The 18,445-nt window shown below is 43.8% G+C and overlaps 2 protein-coding genes across 2 annotated transcripts; both read left to right on the plus strand.

The window, feature by feature from the left end:
• Positions 1-4,997: 4,997 nt before the first annotated feature.
• LOC133912388 (probable inactive receptor kinase At5g10020) lies at positions 4,998-9,990 on the plus strand. Its single transcript, XM_062355089.1, has 3 exons — positions 4,998-6,631; positions 7,435-9,066; positions 9,158-9,990. The coding sequence occupies exons 1-3, from the start codon at positions 5,716-5,718 to the stop codon at positions 9,745-9,747; spliced, it is 3,138 nt and encodes a 1,045-aa protein (XP_062211073.1). The 5' UTR covers positions 4,998-5,715; the 3' UTR covers positions 9,748-9,990.
• A 2,484-nt stretch (positions 9,991-12,474) lies between these two features.
• Positions 12,475-15,379, plus strand: LOC133912389 (guanylate kinase 2, chloroplastic/mitochondrial). Its single transcript, XM_062355090.1, has 4 exons — positions 12,475-12,773; positions 12,844-12,975; positions 13,075-13,266; positions 14,612-15,379. Exons 1-4 carry the CDS (start codon positions 12,564-12,566, stop codon positions 14,948-14,950), a joined length of 873 nt encoding a protein of 290 aa, XP_062211074.1. The 5' UTR covers positions 12,475-12,563; the 3' UTR covers positions 14,951-15,379.
• The last annotated feature ends 3,066 nt before the right edge of the window (positions 15,380-18,445 follow it).

Consider the following 18,445-nt stretch of genomic DNA (forward strand, 5'->3'; position numbering starts at 1 on the left):
TAGATCATGTTACAAGGAAACCAACAAAATTTGTTTTACTTGATTTGAAGCTCAGATGAATTAGTTATTGATTTTACAAGATTGAACCCTTTTTTAGGTTTTTTGTTGAACTGTGCTGAAATTCGATAAAACAGCTCGATAAATCGAGAAAACCGAGCGGTTACCGACCCAAACTGCTCGGTAACCGACCAAATCAAAAATGCGAGAAAATTGCTCGGTAACCGACCAAAACCGAGCGGTTACCGAGAGGGCAAAAATACGATTTTTTCGCAAAAATTCAAAATTTGTCGAATAAATTTTCTCTAAATTTTTTTGAATTTTTAACCGGGAATTACGGTTATCGCGATTTTTCAATTACCGCCAGAGGTCGGTAACGTGAACCTTAAGTAGGACTACTCTACTCGCCCAACCCGCACCGCAGGCGCAGAGCACTGGCAGATGAATCAGCAAAGAAAAGTTACGGCCCTACGGAGAAAAGCGAGGGTCCCTCGATCGCCAGATGCTCGCTCCCGCAAGCGGCGCGCAGCTTGTCGCGAGCCCGTTCCCTCGTCAGGCAGGCCGCAGGGCTATGGACAGCTGAGCTCAGCTGCGCGGCAGTTTTTGCTAAGCCATTACTCACTCACGCTTCGCGCGCATGCAGGTGCCCCGGGAGAGGCGAGGCGAAGGCGCTGTTGTTGTTTAATGGGGTGCTACTTGGACACTGCTGTAAAATGTTGCATTGTGAGTAGGGTGTGGCAGGTTAGCTAGTAGGCGTGGTAGGTGTTGTATTGATTGCGGCCAAGATTACTTAATTAGGGGAAGACTGCGGTGGTACCGTTGGATTAGAGGATGATTACTTAACTATGGGAAAGTTGTTGTAATATCGTTGAATAAGATGATGTGTAGCTAAATTATGATCTTACGAAGATCTTTTATATAAATTTTTTATAAAATTTACTTCCGTAGATGTAAATATGAGTGTGATACTAGAGTTCTGTTCCGAGTGGTGCCATCGATGCTACTAGCCTGTAAAAAAGTTGTGCCTGCTCGATGCTCAGTGATTTGTCCTGATTGCGCCCATTAGCCTGTGCTAATTGCTGCAATGATTTGTCCGCCCAATGACTGTCCTGATTGCGTCCACTAGCTTGCAATGATTTGTACTACCACAGTTCCCGGCACCACTGCTAGTAGTTTGTTCCTTTTCTATACGAGATTTGTTTGTTCTTAGGCGACCGAGATCGTCTAAATCCCTCTGCCACCCCAATCTGAATTAGAAATTGAGATTAGAGATAGAGATTTAGGATTTGGGGATCGGAATTTAGGGTTTGAGGGGGGCTACTTTGCCCTGGCATCTTTAGAGGGATGGCTGGGGAAGGCAAGCGGGACCAGCGGTGGTGGTGAGCGGCAAGCGGGACGGCAAGGCGGTGGAGGGCCGCAGTGGTGGAAGACAGTTGATGGCGGTGAAGGCTCGGGGGGTATCGCATGTTGTTGTGTTAGCGAGGCGATGACAGATCCAGCAGGCGGGAGCCTGGAGATGGAGGAGGAAGGGGCAAGGGAGTGTCGAGATTAGTAAAATGACAATGTAGTATTTGTATGGGATAGAGATGACCTAGCCGACACTATCAACCGTTAGACTGTAAAGATGGTCACACAATGTAGATATGTTCGGGTCTATCGGAGAATAATAGCCATACGTCATATGTGTTGCTTTGAGCCTTATATTAACTCGAGAAGAGAATTATAATGTAAAGTGTCTAGATCTAAATCCCAAGTTATTCGACGAGTTCTTTGAGCTTGTTGAGTTCTTTTCTTGGGCTTGAAGGCTTAGAATCAGATTGAGTTCCCTCGAGTTGAATTGGATTATCTTGATTGTACCCCATACTTTGGTTTATATATTCAGGCGGAGAGGGTTATGTCCTACTCGGAGTTCTGAGCATAACCGACTATAGTTGTGCCTCTTGGAGTATTCAGAGTATTTGTTTCCTTATCTAAGATTCTTTCCAAATACTTGTAGATATGATACCAGGAGAACAAGATCGTGTCGTACCTACCAAAAAGGATTCTAGAAATCCATAACATGGTAACTTGACACATGTATAATGGATATTTCATCCCGAGAGTATATTGTATTTATAGTAATATCCTGGATTATTAATTATCTATTCGTCATCACTCATCTTAGGGCCTCACCGGAGACGATGAAGAACGGGGCACGCCGATGGTGAAAGAGGGAGAAATCATGCTGAAAGAGGGTGGAGTTGCGCTGGTGGGCCTCGCTAGTGTTGGTGATGTGCTAGCGAGGTTGCGGGAGGTGGTTGGTGGTGGCGCGCGACAGGGGTGTAGGTGGCGACGGCATCAGGGATGGGATCAGGAGAAAGAGAATGAATAAGAGAGGAGAGGAGGGGTCTAGGGTTAAAAAAAGGAACAAATGTGGATATCCGTGTCTATATTAAATGGCTAAAAAATTGACTGAGGGGTATGGAAAATCTAAGGTGATTGATATAGAGATAAATTCTTTCTATAAGATGTACTTACTACCCTCTGCGATCATAAATAAATATTATTTTAGACATTGATATGGTGAACAAAACATATTTTGACTACTACTTTTTATTGTTATGTTTATAGAATATAGCAAAATTATATTATTATAAAACTACCTTTTAAGATAAATCTATCCCACATTATTTTCAAATATTCAAACCAATACATAAAAAATCATTTATAACTAAAGTTTGAAAATGTGATAGTATGTAACTCAAAATAACACTTTTTTTAAATGTCTAACTAAGGCCATCTCTAACAAAGCCAGCAAACCCATCCTCTATCACTGTTTGACTACTGTGCCGCCAGATTTGAGGTTTGGGAGCTGCCGCATCTATCTCCAGCAGAGCCCGTATCTAGTGATATAGTGTTGCATAAACTATAGTACCCGCGATCCGAAGAGATGAGGAGAGCAATGAAAAGTGGAAAGTATGATAGTTGCTGGAGCTGAAAAAAGTAAATAGTACTATAATAATATTAGATGATACTATAAAAATACTATGAAGAATGAATTTTCAAAATATATACTATAGAAAAGAGTGGAAAAGAATGGCCACACGTTTCGTACCCTCCACAAGGGAATGGTCTGACTGTCATAGACAAGGATCACACGTTGATGAACAGAGCCGTGTGTTCCCTTCAGAACTGACTTACCATAGCCTTGATTCGTGGTAAGTACCCCGTAAAATATATACTGTTTATAGAAGTTGGCTGTGGGTACGAAGAGATGAGGAGAGCAATAAAAAGTGAAAAATATGATAGTTGCTGGAGCTAAAAAAAATAGTATTATAATAATATTAAATGATGCTATAATAACATTACGAAAGATTTAAATTTTTAAAATATGTACAATAAAAAGGGGTGGAAAAGAACGGCCACACGTTTGGTACCCTCCACGATGGAATGGTCTGACTGTCATCGACAAGGACCAGACGCTGACGATCAGAGCCGTGTGTTCCCTCCGGGAACTGACTTACCACGGCCTTGGATCCGGCTGCGACTGTCTGCAAGTCGATACCGCGCAAGGCAACAAAGCCGTAAATCAGCGCCATCGCACTGACGAGAAGAAAACAAAACGCCACAAAGACACGTCCTTCCGAATGCTACCGCGCACGGAGAAGCAAACAAGCGCGCTTTCGTCGGTGTCGTTTTGTAGCCTTCGGAAGGACCTCCCTGCTCCTGGCTCAGACTGAGGCGGAGGAAAAGAAAGCCTGCTGGTGAATCTGTAGAAGAAGAGCTTCGTTTTTTTTTTATTGATGAAAAAAAGCTTTTGCTATGCCCTATGTGACCATGAGTTTTCTCTAAAGGGGAGATCTAAGCACAGCATAACAATACAATACGTCAGGTGGGTTTCGATTTGTCCCATTGATCCACTTGTAGATAACTAATTGCACCAAAGCTGGTCGATTTGCTACAGAAACATAGATAGCGTGTCTCCCGCTGTATTTAAAAGTCAGCTCTGCTTTTTCATCACAAAACATACGTCAAAGTTGCTCTTTTTAGGAAGAAATATACAACTAAATTCGAGTGAAAAAAGACTAGACATGTATTGACTCATGTAGTTTCCGTTTGTACCCTACATCCCTAACTTAGCACACGGCATATTTGGTGACACCGTATTAATATTTGAGTCTGCAAGAGATAGTTATCGGATTCAGGATTATAGTCGAGAGTGATCCAACTTAATATAATTTAACATATCAATATAATTAAATCTAAAATTTATCTAAAACACTTAGATATCTACATAGATATAGATTAGTGCAAATTTTTAAAGTAATCTATGACCCACCATGTCACGTAGCTGAATCCGCCACGGGCAAGGGGATGCAATGGGTTAGCACCTGATGCCGATTTCCTCGTCTCAACCCAAATCATGCCCAAGTGAATAATCTTCACGTGCTAAACTTCAAGTCGTAGGACCCATGACGATAAAGTAGCACTCGACTGCTCATTGGAAGAGGAGGGAGGATACACAGTGTTGTCTCGGATAAGAGTACGCGTGCGTCGAAAAGGTAAATGCATGTCCTCCCTCCTGTGCTACCTGTAGTAACTTTCGTTTCAATTTCGGTTTTCGCAACACTTCTCACGAAAGGAATTCCGATCCTGTTTTTGCACTGTCACACTTTTTGGTTGACAGTGTCAGTGAAATGCCTCGAATCGTGTCTCAAAGGATGCGGTCAGCGGAGCCTTTCCAGCTGCCGATTGAGATCCCCTGACTTCACTCAAATGTGAAGTCAGGTGATTTCAAGTAGATCTGAGCCATTAGATCATAGATGAACAGTTCAGATTTAGTGCTACAGTATTCGGTGAACAGTGAACTCGTGCTACAGTATTGGTGAACAGTACCTGCGATACAGTAACCGACTGCAAAATACTGTTCACTCAGACTCAGTTTACTGTGCGTCTCTGACTTCACGATGCTGAAGTTAGAGGATCTGGATCCTCCAGCTGCTGCTCTTCTCTCCCCGCCTTCCCCCTCTCTCTCTAGTCCACTAGGACAGTACCAACAGTCCAACAGTGTGGTCTCTCTCTGACTCTCTCTAGCGCTCACCATCTCTCTCTCTCTCTCTCTCACTACACTCGCCAAGGCCAAGCACACGGAGACAAACACCATTGCTGCGTTTCCTCTTCCTAACCCCGAGAGGAGGCGGCTACATTCCGTTTTTACCTCCGTAGAGCGCACGCACTCGCGGCCTTCTGGAGTCCCACTCTCGCTCCTCCACGGACACGAGGGAAGCTCCCTCACTCTCGCCGCCGAGCACAACTTCGCCGGTCCCTCCCCTCTCCGCCAGATCCTCCACCTGCCAAGGCCGCCGCTCCTCTCTCGGTCTAGTGGCGGTGGAGATCCGTCCAGGAGAGGACGTTCATTCACGTGTTGGTTAGTAATCCTCCCTTGCTTGGATGAGGCGACTGGCACAACGTCATTGCTTGCTTGGATGACGAATTGCAGCTTGGCCAGTTCACATCTGTAGCAGTATCCGTTTCTTGACGTACCGGTTCTTGGCTCCATTCTTCCTATTTGCTCCTCTTTCGCGCCGAAATCCTCAAAGTTTGCATCTTTAATCTGCTCTCTCGTTCCAAGGAGCTTAAACCCTACCTACCTGCATCATCTCGCGCTCAGTGTTTGGAAAAATCATCTCATTTGCATGAACAGTACTGCAATTGTTTGCTGCAAAGAAGGATCTTGCAATGCGGCTCATCTTCTTGTGCCTCTCGATCTGGGCGGTGTCTGCTGCCGCCGCGGGGGCCGGTTCAGACATGGAGGCATTGCTGGAGTTCAGCAGAGGCATCCGGCAAGACCCATCCGGCCGTGAGGCCAGCCCCTGGAACCCCACCAGCGCTCTGGACTCCAACGGCTGCCCCGTCGATTGGCACGGCGTGCAGTGCAGCGGCGGCCAGATTCTTTCGATTGCACTTGATGGCATTGGGCTTGTTGGGAATGCTAGCTTGTCAGCTCTTGCAAGGATGCCGATGCTTCGGAACTTGTCCCTGTCAGGCAACAAATTGGAAGGGGTCTTGCCCCGTGAGCTGGGGTCTATAGCTTCGTTGCAGCTGCTGGATCTGTCGAACAACATGTTCTCTGGTTCAATTCCCTCTGAATTGACCAAGCTTGCTGGTTTGGGGTATCTCAACCTCTCTTCCAATGGTTTTGGTGGCGCTTTGCCGCTGGGTTTCCGGAACTTGAGGAAATTGAAGTACTTGGACCTCCACGGCAATGGCTTCACGGATAAATTGGACGACATATTTGCGCAGCTGCAGAGTCCAGTCCATGTTGATTTGAGCTGCAATCAGTTCTCAGGGTCCCTGACATCAGTCTCTGACAACTCATCTGCGGTCATCACGCTGCAGTACTTGAATGTTAGCCACAATATGCTATCGGGGACACTATTTGAGAGTGATCCAATGCCTTTGTTCGACAGCCTGGAGGTGTTTGATGCAAGTTCTAATATACTCAGTGGCAATATCCCGCCATTCAACTTTGTGATTTCCCTCAAGGTGTTGCGCCTGCAGAACAACAATTTTTCAGGCTCCATCCCAGAAGCACTCTTTCGGGAGACCTCTATGGTGCTGACTGAACTTGACCTTAGCTGCAATCAACTTACAGGTCAAATAATTTTCTTGCTCTGTCTCATGCTTATGTCAAATATTGCATTCAACTAATTCTTAGACATGCAGCTTTCCGCACACCGTTTTCTTAATGCTTAAAACATTGGGGTTTGTGTCATTATTCTGCCACCCTCTTCTTTTTTCCGTAGACAATGTATACATTCTTTTTGCGAGTAGACAATGTATATAAATTTAAAGCACACAAACGGTGTAGATCTGCTGAAACAACTAATACACGTGAAGGGAAAATTGTCATTTCGTTCTTCTATAGTCTGCACGAATGTTTCTAACCCTAATTTACTGGCTACTGTTGTGTTAATCGCCATTATTACTGAGATACATTTCTTGCCATTAATTGCTCACTTTTGAGGAATGCATGCGGCTTAAGCGATGATGTTTTGTTAGCTAGTTGTCCCACATTTTTGTATGAATCCTTTCTTTTTATCAACACAGCAAACAAAGTGACAATAGTATTCGACAATCAAGTTTGTTCATTTCTGAGCTGTCTAATTAATTGATATGGAAAATGGCAGTTGGAAATTTAAGTTCTTAACAATGTTTTATCTGTGGTAGTTGATTGCAAGTTTAAAAAAAGTGATTCATTGATTGCAAAATTCGTAAACTTGTCCATTAAAAAGGAGGACTGAAGCAATTCCCTAAAACACTTTCTGCATTTCCATATGCAAATTTGCACTGGCATATATGCAATGTTTTAACCGTTTTGTTCTATATGATGTATAGAATTTGCCAATCATTATGTTGATTACCTCAAGTTTTTTTTCTGAACATTGTCTTACACAGGTCCAATTAGGCGTGTAACAGCGATGAATTTGAAGTACCTAAACCTTTCATGCAATAACCTTCAAGGAACTCTACCAATCACATTTGGAAGCTGTTCAGCCGTTGATCTGAGTAGAAACATGCTTTCAGGGAACTTATCAGTTGTCCGAACATGGGGAAATTATCTTCAGATGATTGATTTGAGCTCAAATAGATTAATGGGAACTTGGCCAGATGAGACAACCCAGTTTTTGAGGCTGACATCATTGAGGATTTCCAACAACTTGCTAGCAGGAGAACTGCCAGCTGTCCTTGGAACTTATCCGGAGTTGATTGCCATTGACCTTAGTCTCAATCAGCTACGTGGGCCTTTGCCTGGAAATCTGTTTACAGCAGTTAAGCTGACTTATTTAAATCTTTCAGGAAACAGCTTTTCAGGGACGCTTCCCCTTCCCAATTCTGATACCAAGAACTCGACTTCTGTAGACTTGTCTATTCACCCCATGCAAACTTCAAACCTGTCATTTGTTGATCTTTCAAACAATTCTTTGAGTAGCTCACTGCCTTCAGGCATTGGTGACTTGAGTGCATTGTCATTGCTGAACCTTCATCAGAACAACTTTACTGGGCAAATCCCAAAAGCAATCACCAAGCTTAAGCATTTGCTGTACATTGACTTAGGAGGCAATCAGTTCAATGGCAGCATACCTGATGGCCTCCCTGATGGACTACTCGAGTTCAATGTCTCCTACAACAACCTGTCTGGCTCTGTTCCAAGCAATTTGCTGAAATTCTCTGATTCATCTTTCCATCCAGGGAATGATTTACTTGTTCGTCCACGCTCTGAATCACTAAATGGCCCTGACAAATCAGCTGAGGGGATACACGGTATGAAGCGTGGAATTCTATATGCATTGATTGTATGTGCTGTTCTATTTGTTATCGGGATCATTGTGCTATTGCTTGTTCATTGGAAGATCAATAGCTGGAAGAGTAGCGAAAAAGGTACTGGCCAAAGTAAACAACCTGTAACTCAAGGCCAGAGTGCTCAGAGAAGTGCAGAAGCTCCAACAACTGAAATGCATGATGTATCATTAGGATCATCGCCAACTGCAGAATATGGAGCTGTTTCATTGCCTGGCAAGGAAAGAGAGCATGAATCCCAAGATGTACCAGTGGATTCTGCTTATTCCAATGAGCCAGCAGGTAGTAGCTTGGCCTTGAAAGACAGCACCAAGTCTTCGATGCCTTCTTTGTCATCATCACCTCCTGATGCACATGGCCAGCATCATCACTCTATCCTTAGAGTGCACTCTCCTGACAAATTGGTTGGAGATTTACATCTCTTTGACAATTCAATTGTGTTCACGGCAGAAGAGCTCGCTCGCGCTCCTGCTGAGGTAATTGGTAGGAGTTGCCATGGGACTTCCTACAGGGCTACCCTGGACAATGGGTACATGCTGACAGTGAAGTGGCTGAAGGAGGGCTTTGCTAAGAGTAAGAAAGATTTTTCCCGTGAAATAAAGAAGCTTGGTAGTGTTAAACATCCCAATCTTGTCTCCTTGCGAGGCTACTACTGGGGCCCCAAAGAGCATGAGAGGATCATCATATCAGACTATGTAGATGCCACATCTCTGTCTACCTACTTGGCTGGTAAGATGCTTTTTGTTTTCACTCCTTTACTCTCATTAAATTCTTTCAGCGGTTAATATGACATTTTCTGATGCATATTTCATCTGTCCAGAATTTGAAGAGCGCAATCTCCCACCTCTATCAGTGGGCCAGCGGCTGGACATCGCGATTGACATTGCCCGCTGTCTAGATTACCTTCACAATGAGTGGCTGATCCCGCATGGCAACATTAAGTCGTCGAATGTCCTGATTCAGAATTCCACTCCATCTGCCCTGGTAACGGACTACAGCCTCCACAGGCTGATGGCTCCGATTGGTATGGCAGAGCAGGTCCTAAATGCTGGTGCCCTGGGGTATTCCCCACCTGAGTTTTCGAGCACTAGCAAGCCATACCCATCTCTGAAGAGCGACGTGTACGCCTTTGGTGTCATTCTGCTCGAGCTGCTGACCGGGAATATTGCCAGTGAGATCATCTGTGTGAATGATGGCGTGGTTGACCTGACGGACTGGGTGAGGATGCTGGCACTGGAGGAGCGTGTTTCGGAGTGCTATGACAGGCACATTTCGGAAGCTGAAAGCTCAGAAGGTGCCCCAAAGGCGCTGAATGACATGCTGCGCATCGCAATCCGGTGTATCCGGCCTGCGTCAGAGAGGCCGGAGATAAGGACGGTGTTTGAGGACCTCTCGTCCCTGTTATCATGACTGGAGTTCATGGTACTGTACATCTCGTACTTACATCAGCTTGTGAAAACTTGGAGAGGGTATACTAACAATTGTTAGGATTTTGTGGCGAAGTGTGTAGTCTCCTTGAGCATTCATTGTTTGGGTTGCTCTTCCAGGGAAGAGTTGATTCATTTTTAGTTAGTCCACAATTTTAGCGGTAGATGATTGTGAGAGTGAGTTTGTGCATTGTGATTTCAGACATCAGAAAGGGAAATAAAGAAAGTTGTTCTGATTTTGTTGTTCTCCCATGGTATGCTATGCAACTTCTGGGACTTTCTACACCTAGATGTATGATCAGTAACTAGTTGTCCAAAAATCTACAGCTATATGTTCCAAGATGCTCATTCAATGACATGAATTGAAGGAAAATCGATTTGCTGCTGCAGTGCGGCACTTGTAACAGAATAGCCAGCAACTTTCTCTGAGAGTGGAATACAGTTTTCTGACGCCATGCTGATTCTTCAGCTGGAGGAATGAGGCCATGAGGGAAGATTATCTTAACATTGCTTTTTGTTCTGATGGTATCTGATTCATGGAGAAATGCGGCACGATTCTTACTTCATAGATAAGCAGCGCCATCCAGAGGACCTCACGGCAAGTACATATGCTTTGTCAATAGAGAGAGGGAGGTGGGGTAAAGGCATATGTGATGTGATACAAGTCTTCACTTGAAAACTAGAGTTTATTAGGCAGAGCTCTCAGAACAGCTTTTAGAGTGAAATTAGTTGGAGCTCTGCTAAACGATAGCTTTGCAGTTTTCAGCTTTTAGAGTGATTCCGTGGAGACGATTCCCTGAAATGAGCTAGATGTTAGAAACTGAAAAAATCATCATCCATTATTCACTTTCCCACATAATCACTTCCACTATAGTTTATTTTAGATAATCACTTTCAACCACAGAATCACTTGACTATGGAATTCAATTTCTCAGAGAATTTAGATCAAGGGGAGTTCTACCAAACATGACCTTAGATAACACTGAATAAATATTTAGATCAGTAATTTGTCATCCAGTTGACAATCGAGAAAATTCCTTGTATGCCACTAAAAATTATACTTTTTTCTTTATTTGTCATCAAAATTTTCACTTTCCTTACAATGCCACTGATTCAAATTTGACATCTCTTGCATGCCACTTTCGTTAGTTGACCATTAGAATGGTATGAAATAGCGATGGAAAAGACGATTTTGCTCCTCTAGATGGGATGAACCTGATTTTGGCTAGATCCCTTTCATGCCATTGCTCTGAGTTATGTACCTATGTTTCACGATGTTGCATTTACCATACTTTATGTCGTTGAGGGACATGTCATGGATGCCTCTCAAGGCTGGCTAACACTCTAGCTCACTTTCAGCCCATGCCACCCATCCTCCGCGCCACTCCCAACAACGTTGCCCTCCTCTATCTCTTACTCTCTTCTCCCACCAACGTTGTTTGCCTGTTTCTGCTGCCTTGGTCGCCTGTGGGGATGAGATCGAGCGAGGATCAAATTAGGGTTCTATCAAGCAAAGGATTTGGGAATGGACTTGTTAGGTCTTGGAAGGGAATGTAGGTTAAGGGCATATTTGAATCAGCTAGAGATTATAAAAATCAGTTAAAACAATATGTAACTGATCCAAATTGCTCAGATTATGGTTTAGATAATAAAAATCCAACAACCTAGATTTCTATAATCCTATAATTTGGCTCCATCTACCTAATAGCAGATAATAGATTCAAAAAATACATTTTTGCCCCTGCACAAGAGACTTAGCGCCAAACTAAAGGGCAACAGGAGATAAGCGAGGACATTATGAATAATTATAATCCAACCACATATAATCTAAGTGTCCAACCAGCTCATAGATTATTATTAGCTAGCTTTTTACTATCTAGATTTTTATAATCTCTAGCTATAATCTAAATTATTATAATCTCTAGACGGTCCAAACATACTCTAAGTCTCAAAAGTGAGTCCTCAGATGAGTCAACATAGGAGCAAAACGGGCAAAACTACGAAAATCTGACAAGATTTAAGGCTCTAATGATGGCCTTTCCTAACGGCGAGTAGCATGGAAAGGATAAAAAATTTGAACGAGTGGTATGGAAGGGAAGTGATGTTTTCCGATGGCACATAAGGAAAAGTATACTTTCCGGTGTCATACAAGAAATTCCTCTTGACAATTTATTTCCCATTTATATTCGTATTGAAACCTGCAAAAACAACATGGATACGAGCGTGGTATGAGTTTTTACATCTGAAACGTTAGTTTAGGTAAAATGTCTTACATAACTTAATGTCATGCAAGTTTTCATCTTATTCCTATACAACCGGATCGAGTACATATTCGTTTTGAATTTAAACTTATTTGTATTTACATTCACTTAGGATCTGTTTAATAGAGTTTCAGCTTAAAAAAATTAGCTCTAAAAATTAGTGAAATTGGAGTTGTAGATATACTGAAAATATTTAGATGAACTATCTAATTTTTATTTTAAATTAAAAATAATGATTTAAATCTAACATAAAACCCGAAATAATAGCTAAAAAACCTAAACCCCTTCGACATCCCTCCTATTCCAATTCTTACACACTTAAAAGCAAATTCTATAAGACTTCTACGAAAAAGATTCTCATAAAATTACTATTTATACTATATTTTATATTCAAAAGCTCATACATATTTATACGATAAAAGACACATCTCACACAACAGGGTTTATATGTGAAGCCGGTCATTAGCTTCCCACACCCTCCCCTCCACCGGTCCACCCTCCTATTCCCTCTCCTCTCGTTCGTTCCGGAACCTTCTCGATGCTTCTCTGCCGAAGGTTCGCCTCCGTCCTCGCCCGCACCCCCTCCCTTGCGAGGGGCCCCCTTCCGCCGCGCGCCGCCCCTCCGGCCCCCCGCCCCCCGCCCCGCCGCCTCATGTCCTCCTCCTCCGCCGGGTGGCAGCACTCCTCCCGCCCCCCGCCGCCGCCGCCTCCGCCTCCGCCTCCGCCTCCTCACCCCGGCTCCGACAAGGTATTGGTTCGTGTGTTCCAGGTTTTCTCGCCAGCTAACACGTCCTGAGGCGTGTGCTGTGCCACTGCAGGATCAGTTGTACCGGGGGCTGGAGGCGGCGCTGGGAACGACGTTCAGCTCCGAGCCGCTGGCGCCGCCGCCGCAGCCGATGATCCTCGTCATCAGTGGACCCAGCGGCGTCGGCAAGGACGCCGTCGTCAAGGTGATACCCTGCGACCCCTAAACCTGCCTTTGATGCAGTGTTGGTCCATGTTTGGTTTCACGCTTGGTTTTACAATGCCGGGTGTGGATTGTTCTCCAGAGGCTGCAGGAGGAGAGGGAAGGAATCCATTTCGTCGTGACCGCAACGAGTAGGGCCAAGCGGCCAGGTGAAGTTGACGGGAAAGACTATTACTTTGTTAGTAAGGAGGACTTCCTGACGATGATTGAGAGGGAAGAGTTGCTTGAGTACGCGCTTGTTTATGGGGAGTACAAGGGGATCCCCAAGCAGCAGGTATGCTATCGTGGTTATTTGTTTACACCAAAATTGTTTATGTCCTGCAAATGGTGTTTATACACATGGGTTTTTTAGACCAAAGTTTATACCCATGTTAGATAAGTTAAGATTTACTATTGCCAAAATACACTAACAATGGTTTGCTTGTGCACTTGCGCTGTTATGCGTATTCAATACATGTGTATATCTTGTATCATTGCTGAAAATCGTGTTGCATATGTAGAACAGGAGAGTGGCGAAGCTAACATTTTGCCGATGGCGTTGTAAACTTAAGTGATGCAAATAAACGTAGAGGTTCGAGTAAACAGTACAAAAGTCTGTTGATAAACTATCCTATGGGTATTCCCTTTTTTATTTTCCCAAAACATAGATGCTAATGAGTTGCACTGTTGATCTAAAATCTAATGAAAATGTAACTAATAGCACACAATAAGTAAAGATTTGCAAATATTTACAGCAGTGTAACTTTAATATTTTTGTAGAATGTTGGAGGCTAATGGATGTTGAAACCACCTATCAACCTTTTCAATTATGTACTCGATTGATGCGTTGCTAGGTTGGTCTGTACATGTATACATAATTAGTCACAGGATATGTGTGAGTTGTCTAGATTCGACTCCCTCTGTCTAACCCAAGCTCAGCCCCTAAAAAAGCAAAGAACAGAACTCACTCCACTTTATTTGCAAAGCAGGGTAGCTTAAACAGTGTAGCTCACAAATCTTACAATATAGCATATGATTGCAAACGAGAGCTACCATATTTGCTGCATACTTCAAATTAATTTGGGTTACGTGGTACATCTGTGCTGTTGGATTTGTTGATGGGGAAAACATACTGTGACCTGGGCATGTCACCTTCCTGGTGACTGTTAAAGGACGAGGGTGTTATTTTTTGTGAATAATGATTGGTTTAGTCCAAAAGCTAGTTCTAATATGTTAGTCACTTATTTTTTTGCTTTTGGAAACTGATTACTTGAATATCCCCTGTGATGCTTGATTGAAGTTTAGAAATCCCAACATGTAATAGATTATTACTTTAGATCTATGAATTTCTTCTAAATCTATCTTTCGAGTTTCATCGTCTCCAGCATTCGATAGTACTGTATTTTTTTTCCATGATAGTTTTGTTAATTGATTGAAAGATTTTGTAAGCATTTATCGACATTCATTCATAGAACGGTAGAACCTAACAAATGATGTTTGCGTATTTTTCGGTAAAATAAATAGATACATAGCAGAACCTAAGAAATTATATATGGCTCTTTTTGGGTAAAATACTAGACAGGTCTGATGGAGTTGTCTATCTACATAAACTTCTCATACATATTACTTTTGGCATCCAGATTCGCGACTACATGGCTAAAGGCTGTGACATTGTCTTGAGAGTGGATATTCAAGGAGCAGCAACTTTGAGACAGATACTTGGTGAATCCGCAATTTTCATATTTTTAGTAGCAGAGAGCGAAGAGGCACTTGTTAAAAGGCTAATCCACCGAAAAACAGAAACATCAGACATGCTTCTTGTCAGAATTGCAACAGCCAGGGAGGAGGTGAAACGCATGCAGAATTTTGACTACGTGGTTGTAAATGCTGAAGGGAAGCTCGAGGAGGCTGTTAAACAAGTGGAGTCTATCATTGATGCTGAGAAGGCTAAAATTCATAAGCGCAGTGTCAATATCTAAGCTAAAGCTCGTGTGACCTAGGCCTAATATATTCGTCTGTTTGAAGGAAAACCATCTGTGCGATTTAATCCGTTCAAGTTTGATGAAATGTGAAGGAAATTCGTTTTGACAATTTGACTTAGATTCAAGTTTCAGTAGTCAGAAAGTTCAATACATTGCTGGGTCACAATAATTTAAAATACTATCTTAATTAGTTTACCTTATAATAGTTTTCTTTCACGTTAAATACTAGCACAATGCACTTAATATTTCCAGGAACCTAAATTTGATCCACATTTTGCAATTTTTTTGGTCATAAATCCCACTTTTCGTTATTTGTCTCTGTATTTTCACTATGTTGCTAGTTCTTACACAAGAACTCCGAACAGCTGTACTAAACTAGTTGTTCTGGATGAAATCTTAAGTGATGAATATTTTCTTTTCTTTTTCGTTCTGACCAGTATTTTGCTGGGCCATGTACAAGAAAAGGATGCCCCTGCAATAGCATAATTGCCATTTTGGCTGCAAAATATGAATTTTTGTGATTGAGCATCTGTTTGCTCTTTCCAATGCTAGAATGGATCTTGTTAAAATTCCTACACTTGCTCAACGCATCTTTAAAATCCTTAATCTCTTCGCAGATTTTTGATGTATGTAGAATATGCATACCTTTGTGGAGAAATTGCATTTGTGGAAAGTTTTGCTGTTTGGTATCCGGGAGGCTTCAAATATTTGATACTATTTTAACTTTAGATGTTTCTTTTTTCATGATCGTTTACATCTTTGCCTCTGATTTGGCAAGATTTGCTCAAGGCGGTACAAGCTTTACAGGCTTTGATTGCAGTCAACCTTGAGGCCATCTACAAGAGGTAGATCTGTCTGCTCCGTGCGTTGTAGCAGCCTCAGGTTTGAGAAATGATTTTTTCCCAGAAGGTTATTGATTCCATTCGTTTGTTTTGCTAAGCCTTGTCGCTTGGAAAGTAGGAATCACATTATATAGATTGCTCTGATAAGAAATTAATGTTTGTTTTTTTTATTGTGGATTGTCATAATTTAGATTATGTGAAGACGTTTTTTTCCCATTAGATTATGAATTGTAATATTTCTTAGCATAAGTTGGCTCGTGGATTATGAAAATCAGCTTTTATATTGAGACTATTTGTTTTTATTTTTTGCTTTTATGGCTATAATCTGTAATCGAAATAAAAAGGGTTAATTAGATTGGTGTCATACACTTTTGCCAGATTCGAAAAATGCCATTATAATTCACGAAATTGTGCATGTGCCATTACAATTTCGCTCTTATTTAAAATATACCAATGATATACATATTTTGCATGCATTTTGCACATATTAGACATAACTACCCCTGTCTTCTCCAACTCCAGCCCGCAAACTTCTCTACTTCGCTGACCATGCCCCGACCATCTCCGTGGCGCTCGTGACCACGCTGCCCTCTCCCTCCCCGGTGAGCATCTATGCCACCCACACCCCTCCTCTCCTTTCTCTCTTTCCGCTTCCCCTTAGGCCCAGGCCGCCATCGTGCGCGCGTCGCTCCGTCGCCTCCCAACTCAGGCTCCCTCCGAGCCCCCTCGGTGAGGGGACCGAGGCGGTTCTCGTGCATGCGCCGCTTTGGCTAAGGAAGCGCTGGAGCAGGGTGGCCACCGATTTGGAACGTCGACGCCCTCTTCCTTGATGTGGTCAGTCTTCTCCGCTGCTCACTGTCGCGCCATCTCTTCGTTGCTCTGTCTCCCAAATCCTTACCTTGGTGAGTTTCCTCGCGACCCATTGAAGCTTTTGCGCACGCCGCTTTTGCTCTGGCCCATAACTGGCGAAGCTGTTCGCGCGAGCTAGGCCTCGTCGCACCACGGTGCTCGCCGCTGGCCCGGTTTCGGCCGGGCCCATTGGTCAAGAGGCACAGAGTAGAGTTCGTATGCACGTGTAGATGCTTTAGATGCCCTCGGTCAGCTGAGCTATGCCGCTGTCTGCCGGCGACGAGGTACATGCCATGGCCGCCTCTGAGCTCGCTGCCGACCACTGACGACGCTGCGACTACCTTAAATGGAACCTCGGTGACACGCGTGTTGCTTTTGCCGCTGTTCAATGTCCACGTCGTCGTTCACCGTCGGTGAGAGTTCGCTGTGCCGGTCAGCCATGGGTTATGTTTCCACCAAGGGTCGGTGGCAGTCATGGAAGATGGGGAAGGAGATAGAGATGTGTGAGTTAGAGAAGAAGACAATGATATTGTTGTCCAAATTTGTACATAATGATATCTTTCAAATAAGAGCGAAATTGTAATGACATATATGCCCGATTTCATAAATTATAATATTATTTTTGAATCAAACAAAAGTATAATGACATCAATCTAATTAACCAATAAAAAACAAGCCGTGCCTAAGACGCATCCTGGCGCGATAGTCCCGCACCTGAGGTCCAACCTGGGGCCTTTCCAGGAGAAGAAGCCCAATAAACTTGTGAGGCCATCTCATTTTACACGCCGCCGCAGCACCACTTTTCCGCCGCCTGCTGCGTACGGGGAGCCGCTTTTGCGCTGCCACTCGCTAGCTTGGTGGCCTGGCCACCCCCGGCTGCCGAGCCAGACCAGCGGAACCAACCTTTCCCCTTCTTCCCCGTAAGCGAAGTCGTCCGTCCAGTCAACAACAACCGGCACCGGCAGCACCGACCCCGACTCCTCCCAGAGGTCCAGAACACAGGCAAGCTCGCTCTCGCGGCGGCGAACCCTAATGGTGGCGTAGGGGATCGTAGACGTCGTGCAGGCCTACACGGGCCTCTCGCCCGCGGCCGCAACCACCATCCTCGCCCTCATGCTCGCCACCTACCTCCTCGTCTCCTCCCTCTTCGTAGCCCCCTCGCTCGTCCCCATTGCGCCTCCGAAGCAGTCGCCACCGCTGCAGCAGCAGCAGGAGCCGGCGGTGCCGTTCGTGTTCCCCGACCCCGTGGAGGTGGGCAAGGTCACGCTCGAGCAGCTCAGGGCCTACGACGGCAAGGACCCCGCCAAGTAGATCCTCATCGCCATCCGCGACCATGTCTATGTCGTCTCGAGCGGGAGGTGAGGATTACACTCGATTCTGCTCCCTCCGATTTGGTCGCGGTGCAACCCATTCAGCTGATTTTGCAACTGTAAATCATACTTTGCTGAAACAATTAAGAGGAAACGAACATGTAGCACTAGTTGCACAAGCAGACTATGGAGTGGCAATAACTGATCTATGCTGGAGTGTCAAACTGATTTTTAGCAGTGGCGTCAAGTAAGTAGGTTGTAATTTGCTAAACTGGTCATGTGGATAGTTCATTTGTGTCACCCTATATAACTAGGCCAAATCAGATGTAAATTACGATCGGATCAATTTCATCATACATATAGTGATATTATTAGTGATAATAGTATTATATCATATAAAATAACTTTATTAAAATAAATACCAGAGTCTTAAACAGTAGCAGAAGAACACAACGGAAGAATACAAGAACAGTCCAACGAAAACTTCAGGC

The sequence above is a fragment of the Phragmites australis genome, chromosome 3, assembly GCF_958298935.1.
Source record: "Phragmites australis chromosome 3, lpPhrAust1.1, whole genome shotgun sequence".
Classification (NCBI taxonomy): Eukaryota; Viridiplantae; Streptophyta; class Magnoliopsida; order Poales; family Poaceae; genus Phragmites; species Phragmites australis.

Bases quoted from the DNA above. Each gene is read 5' to 3' on its own strand.
- LOC133912388 (XM_062355089.1), top strand. From the start codon at position 5,716: ATGCGGCTCATCTTCTTGTGCCTCTCGATCTGGGCGGTGTCTGCTGCC. The intron at 6,632-7,434 runs GTCAAATAATTT...TGTCTTACACAG, and splicing joins TAGCTGCAATCAACTTACAG to GTCCAATTAGGCGTGTAACA. The intron at 9,067-9,157 runs GTAAGATGCTTT...TCATCTGTCCAG, and splicing joins TCTGTCTACCTACTTGGCTG to AATTTGAAGAGCGCAATCTC.
- LOC133912389 (XM_062355090.1), top strand. From the start codon at position 12,564: ATGCTTCTCTGCCGAAGGTTCGCCTCCGTCCTCGCCCGCACCCCCTCC. The intron at 12,774-12,843 runs GTATTGGTTCGT...GTGCCACTGCAG, and splicing joins CTCACCCCGGCTCCGACAAG to GATCAGTTGTACCGGGGGCT. The intron at 13,267-14,611 runs GTATGCTATCGT...TTTGGCATCCAG, and splicing joins AGGGGATCCCCAAGCAGCAG to ATTCGCGACTACATGGCTAA.